This window comes from Polypterus senegalus, chromosome 1 (genome assembly GCF_016835505.1).
Source record: "Polypterus senegalus isolate Bchr_013 chromosome 1, ASM1683550v1, whole genome shotgun sequence".
Lineage (NCBI taxonomy): Eukaryota > Metazoa > Chordata > Cladistia > Polypteriformes > Polypteridae > Polypterus > Polypterus senegalus.
In genome coordinates, this window is record NC_053154.1 from 262,325,557 (window position 1) to 262,342,775 (window position 17,219).

Consider the following 17,219-nt stretch of genomic DNA (forward strand, 5'->3'; position numbering starts at 1 on the left):
ATTGGAGTTACAATAGAGGCATGTAATATAACTTGCTGAGCTTTATGCAGAAAGATGGGGGTGAAATTATAGCCAGCATGTTTGCTCAGTGCAATGCTTTTCCTTCCTTTTACTTTATTGATGATGTTGTTAAGTCATAAGTGAAAACAAGTTTACATTATGCAGTATGTCTGGTGAAGAGGAACCAGGTTATGTAATGTATATAGGTAAGCAATAAGCTATTATTGAGAAAATATGTCACCATAGCTATACACAGAAGTCTAAAAATCCAAGGAGAGCATCTATCTACTACTGTTTTCAGAGCACAAACAGTTCAGAAGTATAGCAACACTGCAACTTCTGCTTTTATCCTGTGACCAATGTGCATATTTAATAATGTGACAAATGTGCAGGCAAATGAGAGCGTTTCAGAAGATTGATTGTTTCTGCATCTACTGTACCTAAAATAATGATAAAAGTAAAAATCTCTACATGGTTGACCCATTTTCCCTGGGTAACTTTAAACTTGAAATATGCATGAAATCAGAGAATGTTTATGTATTTTGGTGTGTTTTCAAGGTCTTAAATGTAATCATTTGAAATGGCTCAGCAGTAATAACATTAGGCTTTCAAAGTTGATAATATTCAAAGTTGCATATACCGAATAAAATGTTGAATTTAAACCCTACAGAGACCAGCACCTGCAGGAGATGTCAGAGTGATTCAGGTACTCTTACATGTTATGGCATTGTGTCAACAGTGGAGTACTTCATTGAAATACTGTTTAAAGTGTGCCATCATCACATTCAGCTGTCATTGCTGCTATGCCAGTAAAAGAAACATAAGCCGTCAAAAACAATGGGTTGGACTTGGTTACTTATAATCACTAAATGTAGAAAAAAAAAATTTTTTTTTAATGAAGCTGCCAAATATTTAAAATAAATTTTTTTTTATAAATTGTGCACATTGTGCAAATCATATTTCCATGACTCTTCCCCTTTTTATCTAATGATTTAAGAGGCATAATTATAATTCACTTTTATCGACTTGTGTTACAGAATGCAATCAAAAAGTAAAGGCAATTTCTTTTATTTTATCCAATCCTTTTTGATTTGATCCAAATAATTCTTCAACATTCTTCAGTACGATCTCATTGCTCCTGCAAGCACTCCTCACATTCTTGCACAATCTTGTCAAAGAAAAATGTTTTCAAGGCCATTCCCAGCGTCATGATGATGGCCTAAATAGTGTGCGTCAGTGCCATGTTCTGCCATTTGTGAATCTTTCCACCTGTTAGGACAGTTTAAAAGACCTTTGTTGATACTGAGGTAACATTCTTTATTAAATCTGGGGTTCCTTATGTCCATGTAAATATACTTACAGCATGTTGTTTGCTAAGGCTACAGCAGTGACATGATTAAATCGTGATGTATAGAAAGCAGAGATCTACTGCATGGGTTGAATGGAGACTACAGACCAGGTTTTTGTAAGAGTGTAGTTTGTTTAAATGGTTTTTAATTTTACACACTAATTGCCTTTACTTTTTGCTTTACAAGTACTGTAGTTCTTTTTAGAATATAAAGTAATGCCCCCCTTTTATTTTTTTCCACAATTACCTTCCTTGGTCATTAAAGGAGTCCAAGGGTCCTCATCAAATTCCATTATTTTTTTATTTTTTTTTTTTAAATTGAGGCGGCAAATTACAAAGTTAATTTCCAGTGTAATGTAGTTTGCATTGCATCCAGTCCAGATTTGTCATGAAAATCAAATTACAATGCTGTCTCTTTTACAAAATAACAGGTTTAATGTAGTATGTGAAGAAAAGCTTTTGCCATTAAGCTCATTGATAAACATCAGCTTTTGTTTGCCATTTCAGGCTATACAGTACTGTGGTTTCTGCCCAGTAACATGTTGCGTGTTAAATGATATGCCTTTTTGTGGGCTACAGTTTGTGTGGCATTCTTCAGGTACAGCAGTCACTGATGTTGAATTAACATTTCATGTGAATGGTTTTATTTTTCTTTGCTACCTTTCTGTGGATGCTTGTCAAGGGCTGATCAAAGTTTTTTTGATATTTTTGTTTATATTGTTTTCTCTTAATATGTTAACAAGTTTATTAAAACCTAGTATGCACTTCACATTCATCTTTTCCAGAATGATTGAAAAGATCAGAGCTACACTGTCATTATTCTATTTGCAAGAAAGCTTTTGCAAAATGGCAACATCTTTTCCTTTTATTTGTTGGGAGTTGTTTCAGATTAGCAGGCCTCAGTGAATGATTTCCATTCCCTAAGTATAGGCCTTCACATAAAAGGAGTAGTTTAACTGAGGAAGGTGCTTTTTTGGAGTATATCATGACGTTTATTTAGATTCTGACTTCCTTCACTGAATGGAATGTTTTTCATAGGAAGAAAAACTGAACCTGTTAGTGGGCCGTGTTTATAAATATGACTTCTGTTTCAAAATCAATGCAATTATCCCATTTAGACAGATGTCTGGTAGTTGGGGGGGCAGAGTGGAGAGCTTGAGAGTCTGCTGTCTCCCTAAGCCAACCAATTAGGTCAGGTTTGCAGTAAGTCTATAGAGCCATATGCTGCATTATTTAAATAAACAGGTGTAAATGGGCAAGCAGATATTTAACTAAAACAAAAGACAATAACTTTATACTTTGCTGCTGAATGCTCTTCTTATCAAAGTGTTTTCTGATTCTTGTAATTCTTAAGCCTGCGCTTAGATTGTCGTCTTATTAATAAAATAGCAGATCACAATGCAGTAGCATCATATTTTATACTACTAAAAATAAATGTGACCTTTTTCTTAATGGTTTCTGTTTTAGTAGTTTTATTAATTATTATTTGATTTTGATGACAATATAATTTCAGAGAGTCTATTAAAGTATAAACATTTAAAATGTGCAGCAGCAGTTGTGCGTTGTCAAAAACTGTATTGTTAATCTTCTCCAAGCCTCCTTTATTTTTTTTATAAGTAGTTTTAACTCGATTATTCCTGTTCTCCAGATAACAAAGAAGCTCAGCATGAACAGCTTGTGCATTTAGGCATTTCTCAGTAGCTACTGTATCAAACTGGCTGGTCTAAAAACCTCTTAAACTGCAGGCACTAATTTAAGGATGTTTTTAGACATTTTGTTTTTAGGTTATTTTAGTCGCAGAGCTTAACTTTAGTTATGAAAACACACGTTTGTATTGTAACGGTGGAAGGTGTCAGCACCCCTTTTTAACATTGAGACTTTACCTGCAATCCATCCACGGAAGCAGACAGTGATATAAAATTAAGAACTGTCACCAACAACATATCAAGATATGACCATACAAAACTGTCTGTATGGCTTTTTCTATAACTTCATCCTGATGAAGGATGCCAGATTTACACAAAAAGATTATGTCTGCATGACATTATCTCTGTTTCAAGCGAGAAGCCAAAATTCTTTCAGGTGTGCAGCGACTTTTCTTCAAGTGCATAATTTTGTTGTAAAATTTAGGAGAGGTTTATTTCCAAATCTTTATATGAAATGAATCAGTTATTGCATAAAGATTGCAGATATTTTTGATTCACTGGTGGAGTTCTCCAGGTTGTAATGTTGGTGAATTCCATATTTTACTTGACCTTAAACAAATGTGCCAATAATACTACACCACATGAAGCTATACTAAAGTAGTACAATTTGAATTGCTTCTGTTTTGTAGATTACAAAAACCGTTTAATTCAGTCTTTTGCATGATGGGAGTTTCACGTAATATTTGTGCCTCTTCCCACAGTCCATAGATGTACTGCTTTTGGAGGGTGTATTCTTGAGTGTACCCTGTGATGAACTGGCAGTATGTGTTTTGCACATACTGATGCCTTGATAAACTCTTGCGAGATAGAAACACTCCCAAGAAAATAGATGAAATTATGAAGCACGTTACTCTATTTTATATTGCAGTCAAGGTCATTAGAATTGCAAATTAAATTATATTAGGCACAACTGATAAAAAGACAAGGTGTACCACCCAGTGAATAGGCTACTTATAATTACTGAGCCTGTGTGGTTCATCTCTCTCTGCAGTTATGACAATTGTCTACATTTTTCACATCACAATACCCTGGTTTCATTTTCTGAAAACAGCTTTATTTGTTAGGAAATATTTAATTTGTATCCATCATTAAGCAATTATCCAAACTCTGACAAGTTTAGTGTATGAAAGTCTATCTTTACTATCATATCCCAATTATAGCATACTACTTGTGTCTAGGAAGTGTAGATTTTTTTTCTGTCGTATGATTTAAAATTCAACTGTTTGTATTAAGACCATATACAAACGCATTTTTGATGAAAGTTTCTGGATGAAGTGAATGTGTTTGTGAGTTTACAGGTCAAAACAGGTTTAATTCATTAATTTAGGAAGGATCAACATCAGCTGTTCTTTTATTTGCTTTCATGTTGGGCAGTTGCCTTGGAGCAAATATGTCATGTAACTTTCTTCAAGCGGAAAACTTTACATCTCTGCAATTACCAAGATGAAAGCCCATCCTGCTATTTTTCTTTCATGTGGTTTATATTTGTTTCCAGTCATATGGAAGTGTAAATGATGAGCTGCTCAATTTTAGGAGAGACTGAAGTTCATGTCAACTTCATATTTTAGGTACAAGGTGTTTTTTTTTTTTTAAATTGTGTATTTGGTATAAAAAAGTCCTTAATGTGCACCTCTTAATCTATAAACTGATGTCTTATGAGTTTGAGTGAAAGATTAATGGCCATCTAGGAATTGCAAAGTTTAAGAAGTCTATTAAATCTTTGTAACAAAGCTCAAGTTTAGAATTTTAACAGTTTGCATAAAGAGAAAAGATTTTGCTTAAATGTCCATGAAATCTAGCTGACTGATTTGTACTGCTGTTGGAAACTGTAGCAAATCCAGGAAAAGAATTACAAGGTTTCTTAAAGACACATCTTGACAAGTGCTCTGTACTCTTGTTGAGCTAGTTTTTTTTTTTCAACAACCCTTAACCTTCTTTGCTCAATAATTAACATTTTTTAATCCGTTTATGTATTTATTCTATGAGAAGTTAGCTCGAAAATCATATGTTTAATTATTGTGCTGAAAATTAAAATATTGACTAGTGTGTTCAAAAATGAATTACTGAACCAATGAATTGCTTCAAATTTACAGGTTTATATTCAATAATTTCTGCAATACACTAACTCAAGATGCTTTCATGTGGTTTAAGTTCCTTGAAACCTAGTGTACTTGCATCACTAAATGCTGGATGCTATCCACCACTGACAATACTTTTAATATACAGTTGGTATATAGTTAGCATGAGCACCTGCCATGCACATGTTTTCAGAAGAGCTGCAGCCTTCCTTCAGAGGGGCAGCAGGTGCTTAACTACTTGTGATAAAGGGTCATTCTGCTAATGCTTTTGGATAACATAAGTTAGGTGTGGTTTTACATAAAGACCACAGCTTCCACCAGTGTGATGCAGTTTTATTGTTCAAAACAGCACCAGTTAGTTGCTTCTGAAAGCTACTTAAACCCAAAGTTGCAGACATTCCACTGAATAAATATTATTACTTTAGTCCAAGTGGTTGTTGTGCTCATCTTGCAGGGGATGTTGTACGCTACATCTGGCTCAAGACACGCTGTTTTTTATGCTACTTTTTGATTTTTTTTTTCCATTAAGAGTTACTTTATATAACCAAATTGATCATTTTTTTATTCAGCACTTGGTGGTACTTGTTTTAACAACGCTAAACTCTCAAGAGTAAGACCTAATACTGGTTACTTACAAAATATATACTGTAGTCTTTTATGTTTCTGCCTTAATTTATTATATGGCTGTTTCTTCTACAAGTTTGACATCTGCCAGGCTGTAAACAGAGTGCTCACCATTTTTATTGACTTTATGATTACTTTCTCTGTATTATATACAAATTTGGAAAACAACAAATATTTTGTCTTGGTATCTTTTTCCAAGTCTGAATTTGAGTTGTACCTGCCATCTGCCATCCAGAAACAATGAACAAGACTGGGCCTGCAGCTTTTTCAAAACCTGTAATAGATCAGTCACTTGCCCTTTTTGGTAATGAGTACTTAATAGTTCGCTGTCTTAGAATAAAGAGTAAAACATCACATCTGTTGTCTTGGTGAATTTATAGCATATTTTTGCATGGCAGCAGATGTGCATCTTTTCAGCTTCAGCTATACCTCATGTCTCTTGCAGGCTGCTTCTGTAAACGATGCTGGAGTCTTGAACAATAGAAACTACAATAATGTTTCTTTGTGCAGCTGCAGTGCTATGCAACTGCTTATCAGCAGCAGCACAGTGATAATAAGATGCATTGAGAGATTTAATCTGTACAGAGTTCCAGGAATGTTTGCCTACTTTATATGCTTATAATTTCTGTAACAAGCTAAGCATCTTGTCCTAAATCTTGTAAGTACTATGACATAAATTCAATTTCTTTACAAAATCCGAAAGTAGATTTCATACAATTGATTGTTAATGTTTTTCTTTATTTTCATTTGTTGCAGCACACTTAATTGCAAAAGGTTCAATGTAGGCGTAGCATTTGGTTACAGACAGAGTACTGTTTTCCCAAAGTCAGTGTCTGCATTGCTTTATGGTACATTCATATAAGGCTAAAATTAGGAAATTTTGGCTACAAACCCAGTCTGGCTCATGTTGCTTCTAGGAAAGGAAAAAAAAATCAAGACTGTTTGTTATGCATTTAAGGTGGCACATTTTTAAGGTCCTTCTTTGTTTTAAAGGTCTAAAAAGTATTCTAGGCTGAGAGGCAGTTTTAATAACAGGCAGCTGTAAATTCTTTATCAGCACTTTTCTTCTGTTGAATTGATTTTTTTAATTCAAATTCTGATCAATACTAAATTTAAAGAGATCCTTAAATATTCAGTAGCATCATAATTTACATCAAGCCTCTCTTTTGTATTATTTAAGGAACTACATGAAATTCTCTCATACCTTTACTGAACCATGCCTGTTGCTATAAAGAGGAAACATGTTGCTTAGTTTTTTGTTCACTTTCCAAACACATGTACATCTTACTATTTTTAAATATTTAATATATAGATTTTGGTTGTCTTTGAAGGCATACATCTGATGACATCTAAGTGTACCCAGATACATGTTTAAGCAATGCAAAGTACAGGATGGGAATGGATTCAATTCTGTTTTGATGCACTCAAGTTTGTTAATACAGGAGAAAAAGAAAGAATACCCAAGAAATTTTTTTTTTATTATTATTAGATAATAGGATCTTATTAGTTAGTGAATGTCACTGTGATTGTATGGGAATGGACACTGCAGTGAACCTGTGCCTTATCTAGTGCCAAGTTCTTCTGAGATAGGGTACAGCTTCCTCATAATCTTGAATCAGATTAAGTGAGGTGAGAATGTTACATGAGGATGCTGTTGGAAGCAAAAAAGAAAAAAAAATATCACTTTTCATTCCTATTAGCAGCTGTCTACCATCTGTTTTTAAACAGTTCAGGGCCAGGGCCTAGCCTGACAGCTGGAGGAACAAGGCAGGAGGCCACCCACACTCTAGGTTTTAATTTACAGTTACCCAGTAATCTTCTGGTGTATCCAAGTCCTTGGGATGCGGGAAGAGAAATTAAACATCAAGCGAAGAATCCATGTACACTTAAAGAATGTCCACACAAACCAAACAAACAAAACCAGTACTCTGAAGCACTGAGGCAGAAGTGCTAATGTCTCTATGGCCATGCCACCTTAGTGGTATATAGAAATCACAAAAATGAAAGCCAGGAATATTTGTTCTATCAGATTTTCATTCCACTTTGAAGAAATAACTTAATGAAGATGAACTGTTACTTCTGAGATATCTTTACTTTATGAAGGGTTTTGGGGACAAAAATGGTTCTTTTACAGTTTACAAAGACTTGTACATAAAAAGTCAACAAACTGCAACATATGTTAAAGACAACATGATAGATTTGGTGGGTTGTGATAGATATAAATCTTTTTTAACACTTACTTGTTGATGCAGACACAGTAAAATGTCATGTTTTGCTTCTGTGTTTTATTTTTCTTATTTTTATTCTTTTTGACATGTATTTGACTTGATATATAATAACTTGTTTAGCTGTGGCTGTACTGTTAAATTCATGACAAACACTTGCCTGAAAAATTAACAAGTGGTCATTTGACATGTTTTCTTCAATCTCTAGTTTGACGTTTGTCTATTTGTTTTAGACAAATAATTATTTTTGCAGCTCTATGGTAATGCACTTTGGTTGCGTCCCACAATGATGTTAAGGATGAGCAAGATATCTGATCAAAAAACCTAAAGCTACAAATGATTTTTTTTTAAAGAAAGCTATCGGAACATACCTACAAAGTATGATTTGCTGTTATAAGTCCACATTGTACATTTTCCAGAATGTTTTTTTGCTGTCGTAAATCAACAACAAAAACCTGTAAGGATAATTTTAGAACTAAAGAAAAGAACAAAACAAAACATTAAGGGGGAAAAAATTAAAGCAATTCAGTCTGCTGCACATGAATGTGTCCATACCGTTCTTCCAAAGTGTGTGCTTCTTTTAGAAGCTTATGGTCAACACTAACCAGCATAATCTGCACACTAAAATTAATAGTTTAATGGAAATATTAGCAGACAAGAATAATGTCTCCATCTACTGCCTAATGTTATCTGCGGTTTCATGTACTTTTAAACTGTAGATAGTACATTACCGTGTAGACTGAAACAAATATACTGTATCTGGTTAGATTCTTTTTTACATACAGAATCATGTGTAAATTCACTGTATATTTATAGTGTAATCATATAAAGAAACATATGAGTATTATACATAACTAGAATAGTATAACTTTATTTTCACAGAATTAAAGTGTTATCCTTTACTGAGTTTTAGAGAGTGAAACATGTATTTTTTTTATCTGGGATGTGACATCAGAGTGCAGTAAACATTACCTGACAAACTACTTCCAGCTGCTGGGAAATGGGGTCCTAGCCTGTGGACTGTTTGTTTATGGTGCCATCTGATGTTTTATGAATCCAAGATGTTTATTAATAATTACATCATCTAAAGGGCAGTTACAGAAGCTTGACACTCAATCATTTAATAGGGCAGTAAAGTGACTGCTTGACATGCTGGGAAATGGAGTCAAGGCTTCTACACACCCCTTAATTATTAAATCTTAAAAGCAATTTTTGTTTTTAATGAACATTATTTTGTGTGTGTGTGTGTGTGTGTGTGTGCACGCGCCCAGTAGAAAAGAATTGTTAATTATTAATTTGTTTTCAGATAAATAATTACTTTTTTTTTTTTTTTTAATTCTCCACATGTGTTAATGCTTAATAAAGGAGTCAACAGAACACTGGTATTGATCTGGTCTGCCAGGTAGAATTCATTTACTGGTGTACAATTCTATGCAAAAGGAAATGAGAAATGTGATTTTATGTTGGTGTATTAGTGTCATTACCCATAATTATATGCAGTTTAACCTAATTGTTGAGTCAATGAACATAGTAAGATAGGACGGGAAGAAGCTTTGTGCGTCTGATGTGGTGTTTGCTTTGTGCCATGTGAATTAATGAATGAAGTTATACAATTATAAGTTCAAGAGAGGTGAATACACTGCTATTGAATCTGTTTCAGTAGCATATTGCTAACAAGTATTTTGAGAAATGAGAAGTGCACCTTAGTGTGCAGTTAATCATTAAGATATTTGTAGTTCTTTAAAAAATATATTTCAGTCTGAAAAGTACTATGTACAGATGCATTATACCAATTATCTACTTAAACCATCAGAATTTTTGACTGTACTGTGATTTGGATTTTTGGCAATATTGCCTACCCCTTAATATGACTACTCATTGCATGTCTGCAGTTTTCTTGTTCTTGTTTTGCCTGTATACATTACTACTTTAGCATGAAACTAAGACAGATCGTTAGATAGATTCTTACATACATACCTACATACATACTTTATGGTACTTCTTGATTCCGATGGGAAATTGCAGTGATTCAGCAGCTAGCAGACAACACTTGTCGTTCCGATATATTGTAAGTCTGTTGTAGATTTAAGTAGTCTTTCCACATGGGTTTGGTAGCATTTATATTGTTTCCTTCAACCTGTTAACGTTGCTAGTCCCAGAATCAGATAACGCTGCTGCCTCTTGATCCACAAAACACACAGCTTGTTTAGACCCCTTGGTTATTTTTTCATCAGAATATACAGTATATATATTTTTATGAGGGAACCTAAAATTCTGTAGATCTACATAAAAAATACATTACCTGTATTCTGAAGTGACTTTGCCACAGTAAAGTGCTGTAGAAGCTGTTGTTTTCTAGACCAACGTTCTCATTTGTGGTAGCGATGTTTACAGAATTCTTCCACATATCCCAGACATTGCCTTACCCAGTTAACATGTTTGGGAGAATGTTATTGTCTTATTTGAAGATGGATGGTCTTTATTCATTTCATCTTTTTCTCAAACAAACTTGACATATCTTCTTAGTAGCTTTCATTTTTGCTAGCCTAGATTTATCCTTACTGGCATCTGTATCTCAGGAATTTAAGAACAGTGCTTGGTCTTCAGGGTGAAGTGACAGTAAATTGGCTGCATTCACACTTATTATGAAGTGAAATTATTAGGAAACTGGGTGGCCCTCGGCTCAGCTAGTCAAGTGGTATAACCAAATATGATTTAAATTGCAACAAATGAATTCACAGATCATGTAATATATATATATATTTATATATATGTATCTGTATATATATATATATATATGTTTTCTGTAGTTTTTCTTCTTCCGTGTATCAAAATAATCAACACATTATAGTTTGGTAAGCCATATACAGTTACAGTGGTGTGAAAAACTATTTGCCCCTTCCTGATTTCTTATTCTTTTGCATGTTTGTCACACAAAATGTTTCTGATCATCAAACACATTTAACCATTAGTCAAATATAACACAAGTAAACACAAAATGCAGTTTTTAAATGATGGTTTTATTATTTAGGAGAAAAAATCCAAACCTACATGGCCCTGTGTGAAAAAGTAATTGCCCCTTGTTAAAAATAACCTAACTGTGGTGTATCACACCTGACTTCAATTTCCGTAGCCACCCCCAAGCCTGATTACTGCCACACCTGTTTCAATCAAGAAATCACTTCAATAGGAGCTGCCTGACACAGAGAAGTAGACCAAAAGCACCTCAAAAGCTAGACATCATGCCAAGATCCAAAGAAATTCAGGAACAAATGAGAACAGAAGTAATTGAGATCTATCAGTCTGGTAAAGGTTATAAAACCATTTCTAAAGCTTGGGACTCCAGCGAACCACAGTGAGAGCCAGTATCCACAAATGGCAAAAACATGGAACAGTGGTGAACCTTCCCAGGAGTGGCCGGCCGACCAAAATTACCCCAAGAGCACAGAGACGACTCATCCGAGAGGTCACAAAAGACCCCAGGACAACGTCTAAAGAACTGCAGGCCTCACTTGCCTCAATTAAGGTCAGTGTTCACGACTCCACCATAAGAAAGAGACTGGGCAAAAACGGCCTGCATGGCAGATTTCCAAGACGCAAACCACTGTTAAGCAAAAGAACATTAGGGCTCGTCTCAATTTTGCTAAGAAACATCTCAATGATCGCCAAGACTTTTGGGAAAATACCTTGTGGACTGATGTGACAAAAGTTTAACTTTTTGGAAGGCAAATGTCCCGTTACATCTGGCGTAAAAGGAACACAGCATTTCAGAAAAGAACATCATACCAACAGTAAAATATGGTGGTGGTAGAGAGATGGTCTGGGGTTGTTTTGCTGCTTCAGGACCTGGAAGGCTTGCTGTGATAGATGGAACCATGAATTCTACTGTCTACCAAAAAATTCTGAAGGAGAATGTCCGGCCATCTGTTCGTCAACTCAAGCTGAAGCGATCTTGGGTGCTGCAACAGGGCAATGACCCAAAACACACCAGCAAATCCACCTCTGAACGGCTGAAGAAAAACAAAATGAAGACTTTGGAGTGGCCTAGTCAAAGTCCTGACCTGAATCCAATTGAGATGCTATGGCATGACCTTAAAAAGGTGGTTCATGCTAGAAAACCTTCAAATAAAGCTGAATTACAACAATTCTGCAAAGATGAGTGGGCCAAAATTCCTCCAGAGTGCTGTAAAAGACTCTTTGCAAGTTATCACAAACGCTTGATTGCAGTTATTGCTGCTAAGGGTGGCCCAACCAGTTATTAGGTTCAGGGGCAATTACTTTTTCACACAGGGCCATGTAGGTTTGGATTTTATTTTCTCTCTAAATAATAAAAACCATCATTTAAAAACTGCATTTTGTGTTTACTTGTATTATATTTGACTAATGGTTAAATGTGTTTGATGATCAGAAACATTTTGTGTGACAAACATGCAAAAGAATAAGAAATCAGGAAGGGGGCAAATAGTTTTTCACACCACTGTATATGCTACAAGCTATATTCACTAATCTTAACCAAATCCTTTCTCACCAAACAGGAGACAGAAAAATGGGGCAGAGTATAGTAAATGGTGAAGTCAGAAAAGTTAGTAATCAAGCATGTTCACTGATGACTATTTCTAAGACTATATTTCAATGCTTTGACAGGATGTTTAATGGCTAGAGCTTCTTCCACCGTTACAGTAGTTCTAGCTGGATTTCTGAGTGGAGTAGAGTTTTCATGTATTCCCTGTGTCAGTGTTTGTTCGTTTTACCCCAAGTACTGTACATTTTTGTTTTACAGATCTGTATGCTTGATTAATGGCTACTCTGTTGCTGTCCTTTGGGATTAAGTGAGGGACCATGGTGTGGCAGAATGGCATTAATTCTTCCAGGGCGGATGTTGACATTTGTCGACATGTATCCCTTGAGGGTTGATGTTGACAAAAGTTGATATCCAGCTGTAGAAAGTGACCTATCGGCTATAAACGTCAACAAAACTTGTTGTTACATTAAATTATTTATTTATTTATTTATCTATTGCTTGCGTATTATTGCTGAATCAGATTCTGACTTCTGGAACTCCTATTTTGATACATGAAATCTGGAGATAAAAAATGAAAGTCTGGTAACTGCATCTGCTGATTAGTCCACGATTGATAATGAAGATGAGCCGCCAATGGCAACATCTGCGACACTTATCGAACTTCAGTTTTGATGCAAGTGATCTGAAAATCGAAAATGAATCCGCTGAACGGTCCACAGCTAATCAGTTCCCAGATATGGCAACGTTTGCCTGGGAGATCTACAAAGACATAGACTCGTGGCAGGCAAGCTGTGTAACTAGATTTTATTAAGTGACATGGTGTGCTAGTCGACACTACGGATTACCAGCCACTGAACTGCTTAAAGCTGTGCCATTCAGCTTATGAGTGATGCGACAAACAGGTATGTGATACTGTATGTATGTACTGTAATGAGTATGTACAGTGTATTTACATACTGTAGAGGCCCATCCATCCATCCATCCATCCATCCATGGACAGATAGAACATTTGTCATAAGCAAGTATTTTATCTTAATTTATGTGTGAAACCATTACTTTGTTTGCTTTCTAGAAAACTGAGTGTTTTGGAAAAAATATTCAGCCCTTGGAAAAAAGGGAAAAAAAGAACCCTAAAAGAGTTATGGGTGTCCATTATCCTGTTCAGTGCTGGTGCCTTCTTTGTGCTCAGTGGTGGCAGGGTAGGCTGTGATATGTGCACTGCAATGTAGTTAGCACCTCACAGAATGAACGCACAAGAGAGGCAGGCTGCAGGCAATGATATTTTGAATCTGCTCAAAGCTACATAGGGGTTTTAATGTTCAGAATTTAAAGTAAAGTTAAGTAATTATTTGAATTGATTTCTGGAGCTGTTGACAGGCATTGTTTTGGTTAGTTTTTTTAATTCCTGTGTAGTCTAGTGTCTGTGAGAAACTGGGTGAATCTGCACACCTTAAACTCTTGCAATCCACAGCCATCAATCTGTAATATGAAGTATTATTTGGATTAACATTATTTCACATTAGAATAACCCACTATGAATGCCAAACCTTAATCAGCATTTTGAAGGCTTAGGATCTAGGCAGAGATGTCAAGATGGTAGCTATCCTGAGAGCACAGACTAGAACTGAGAAAGAAAAGCATTCTTAAAGAGCAGAGTTCTTAACCCTTTGTAAAATGCAATATAATTCTGATGATCTGAAGATGAAAGTTTACATACTTGGTGTGCCCTTGATTGCATTTTCTCAGTACTGTGTATACAAGCCACAGAACTGCTATCGCTTATGTAAAATTCTCACTTGTGATTGAAGAGCCTCTTGAAAATTGTCCACTGAATAAGTGAGATACCGTTTAACATTTAAGATGGATTTTACTGATTTTTTTTTATCATATCTTAGTGTTCAGTGTATCCATTAAAATCAGTGTGTTTAAGACATCTTTGACATATTTTACATATCTAATAATGTATTTCTTTTTCATGTATGAGTTTTACTTTTACATTTTATTGATATTTTTTGAGGAGTTCCTCCTGTCATACTCTGTTCTTCCACTCAAAGAAAGAATGTCTTTTCTATGCATTTGCCATCACAGAAGCATCATTTATAATGGAATAGCACACATTAGAACTTTAATTGTTATTATAAATGAGACTTTTAAAAGGGCAATGAGGAACATATAATTGGACATCAAAGGATAAAAGTGTACAGCATGAGCTACCCAACTCTATAGTCGGTGTTTCTGTGTTTGCTTCAATTTACTCAAGTTTGTGTATACCTCATGTACCTAAGTGTTAATGTCATCATGAATGAATATTCTTTGGCAGAGGACTTTCCTGCTCATCTGGTAATTTTTTTTTTAAATCAAACAAAGATTGTTTATGGCTTGTAGGGTGTTGCTGGAACAGTGCAATATCCTTGGTGCTTTCGAGAGCAGGTGTTCCTTACAAAAGTAAAAAAAGAGCAGGCCAATGGGTTGGGCCTTTGCCACATCTCGTGCCTTAGTATTAGCAAGGCTGAAGTGAAGAGGCTTCCGATAAAGGCACAGCAAGAAGTTGTTTTTATTAGGAATCATCTCAAAGTTAGATTAGCATGGCCAAGAGCAAATGGAACGATTGAGGTATATAGCCCATGACAGACGTTCAGAGTAAAAGATCACACAATAAAAAAGGGATGGGGACAACATTTTTCATTCACAAATGAAACAAATAAAACATGATTATTGTTGAAACATTTCTGCTCAGTCACAAACCCATAATGCCTCTTCCTTCATATTGCACCATTGTTCATTTCAGCTAGGTCTGTGTTACAGTTTAAGGACAAGTAAATAAATGCTTTTTGTAATAGTTGCTCAAGATGAAAGTCATATTCAGAGTGAGCAAATAAAATTGTGTTATTTTATTATTTGCTTATTTTTACCCTAAAAAAAGCCATATATATCCACTAATTTATCATAAGTAATAGTAATTATGAAAAACATTTAATTTCGATTATGTCTGAAGATAATGTTAAAAAAAATACTTATTACTATTATTTTGTTCTTTATATTGCACTCATATTCATATCAAACATAATTTGCATGTAATGTGTGAGGAAAGGGAGGTGGCAAATTAAGGCATTTGTTTTATGCACATTTATTGTTGATTTTCAGTCCCCTCTGGTACCTTAAGTAGCCTCCATATTTTTCTCAAATGCACACTTTTGTATATTACACAGCTATTTGATGCATCGTTCTTAATTAGCTAAAGACTTTAATAGAAGAGTAGCTCTCTACCAAGTGATCAAAAAACAAATGGATGTTCAAGTTATCTTGAAAGGGTCTATACCTTTAAGGCTTTAGTTGTGGAAAAATAAGATAAGTGTCTGCTTGGCATCTTTGCAAACTAGTTGTAGCAAGGAAAACTAACACAGTAATCCTATTGTAACCTCCCCTCAATCCATCCTCCTTGCAGATACAGGAATGGCTGGACGTATTTTTTACTTCCCTCTGTTTTTAACCTGCCTTGGAAGAGATATAGGAAATTTGGAGGTCTGTCGTAAATACTGGTTTTCATCCTCTTTAAGTGTGTTTTGTAACAAAAGTAGTGATTTAGCCAAGTGATACACTGTTGCTAATGGTAGGATGCTGTAATTTCCATTTAAGTAGGCAGGAGATCCCACTCTGTCTCTGTTATTGTTACCACTCTGCTTTGTTAGAGAGTCTCACTTCACTTGTTAGATGTTTTGGTGATATATGTTGTTAAGAAATGCTGGATAGGTGAATACTGCTTATTCAGGGCATTATGTGAGGGATTTTAAAAGAAACTAATTACCGGTAACTGTTTTGAAATGACTGAAACATACACTTGTTAAAGATTTGTTATTTTGATTTATTTTCAGCTTAAATTTCATTTACTAGCTAGTTTCTCTTATAAGCTGTCATTTTTTCGATAGTCCATCAGTGTTCACAGTGGCTCAGTGTAGTGGGTAATGCTGCTGGTTTACAGATGCAGCAACTTAGGTTTGAACTTCACTACCATTTGTTGTCCATGTAGAGTTTGTAAATTCTCAGGGTGTCTGTGTGGGTTTACCTCTTAGGCTGGCAGCATACTACACGATTTTCAGTCAGAGAGTGTGCCTAATTTTAAGGCCTTGTCACACCATATGATTTCTCCAGAGATTTTCTGTCACACATTTGTTTTACATAATCTTGACAACTTGGGGGCGGTTGTGTGTGCTCCTGTGACCTCAATTTGTGTGATTTGACATTTCCAGTGACTCCATTCTAACCAGTCTGCAAAGTGCCCTGGCAAAATAAAAAAAGTTTAATTTTGTCTTAAGTTGTTCCGTTTGTGATTATGTGATAGATGATATCCATCAACCTGGATGTACAGAGTATGTAATGCATGCGCTGATAGCGGGTTGCTGCATCCACTATACAACAAACCCTCTGAAAGCACCAGCTAGACTAGGCAGTGTTAAAGGCTGTGAAAAACTAAGGGATGTATTTGTTATACTTTGGAAATTTGAATCTATGCTGGAAAGTCATCACCGAGTTTGCCGTCACCTGCAGTTCCTAGTCATGTAATGTGACTTTATCAGGTGACAAGATCAGCAATTGGCAGCTGTCAAGTTTGACATCCCCTCCAAATTGAAGTTGTGTAATGTTCCACCAGCTTTAGTGTCGGCAGTTGCTGGATCCCGTTGCCTTTGAGGATGTCAGATTACAAGACTCGGACGGGAT

The 17,219-nt window shown here is 35.3% G+C and overlaps 1 protein-coding gene across 3 annotated transcripts in view; it reads left to right on the plus strand.

Moving 5' to 3' along the window:
- Positions 1–17,219, plus strand: part of zmiz1a (zinc finger, MIZ-type containing 1a) — a 308,608-nt gene that overhangs the window by 247,656 nt on the left and 43,733 nt on the right. The window contains exon 6 of one of the 3 annotated variants that reach the window (XM_039772925.1): positions 671–706. The exons of the other annotated variants lie outside the window; for them this stretch is intronic. Coding sequence (XP_039628859.1) covers positions 671–706 — 36 coding nt within the window. The remainder of the gene's footprint in view (positions 1–670; positions 707–17,219) is intronic. 3 annotated transcript variants of the gene reach the window in all.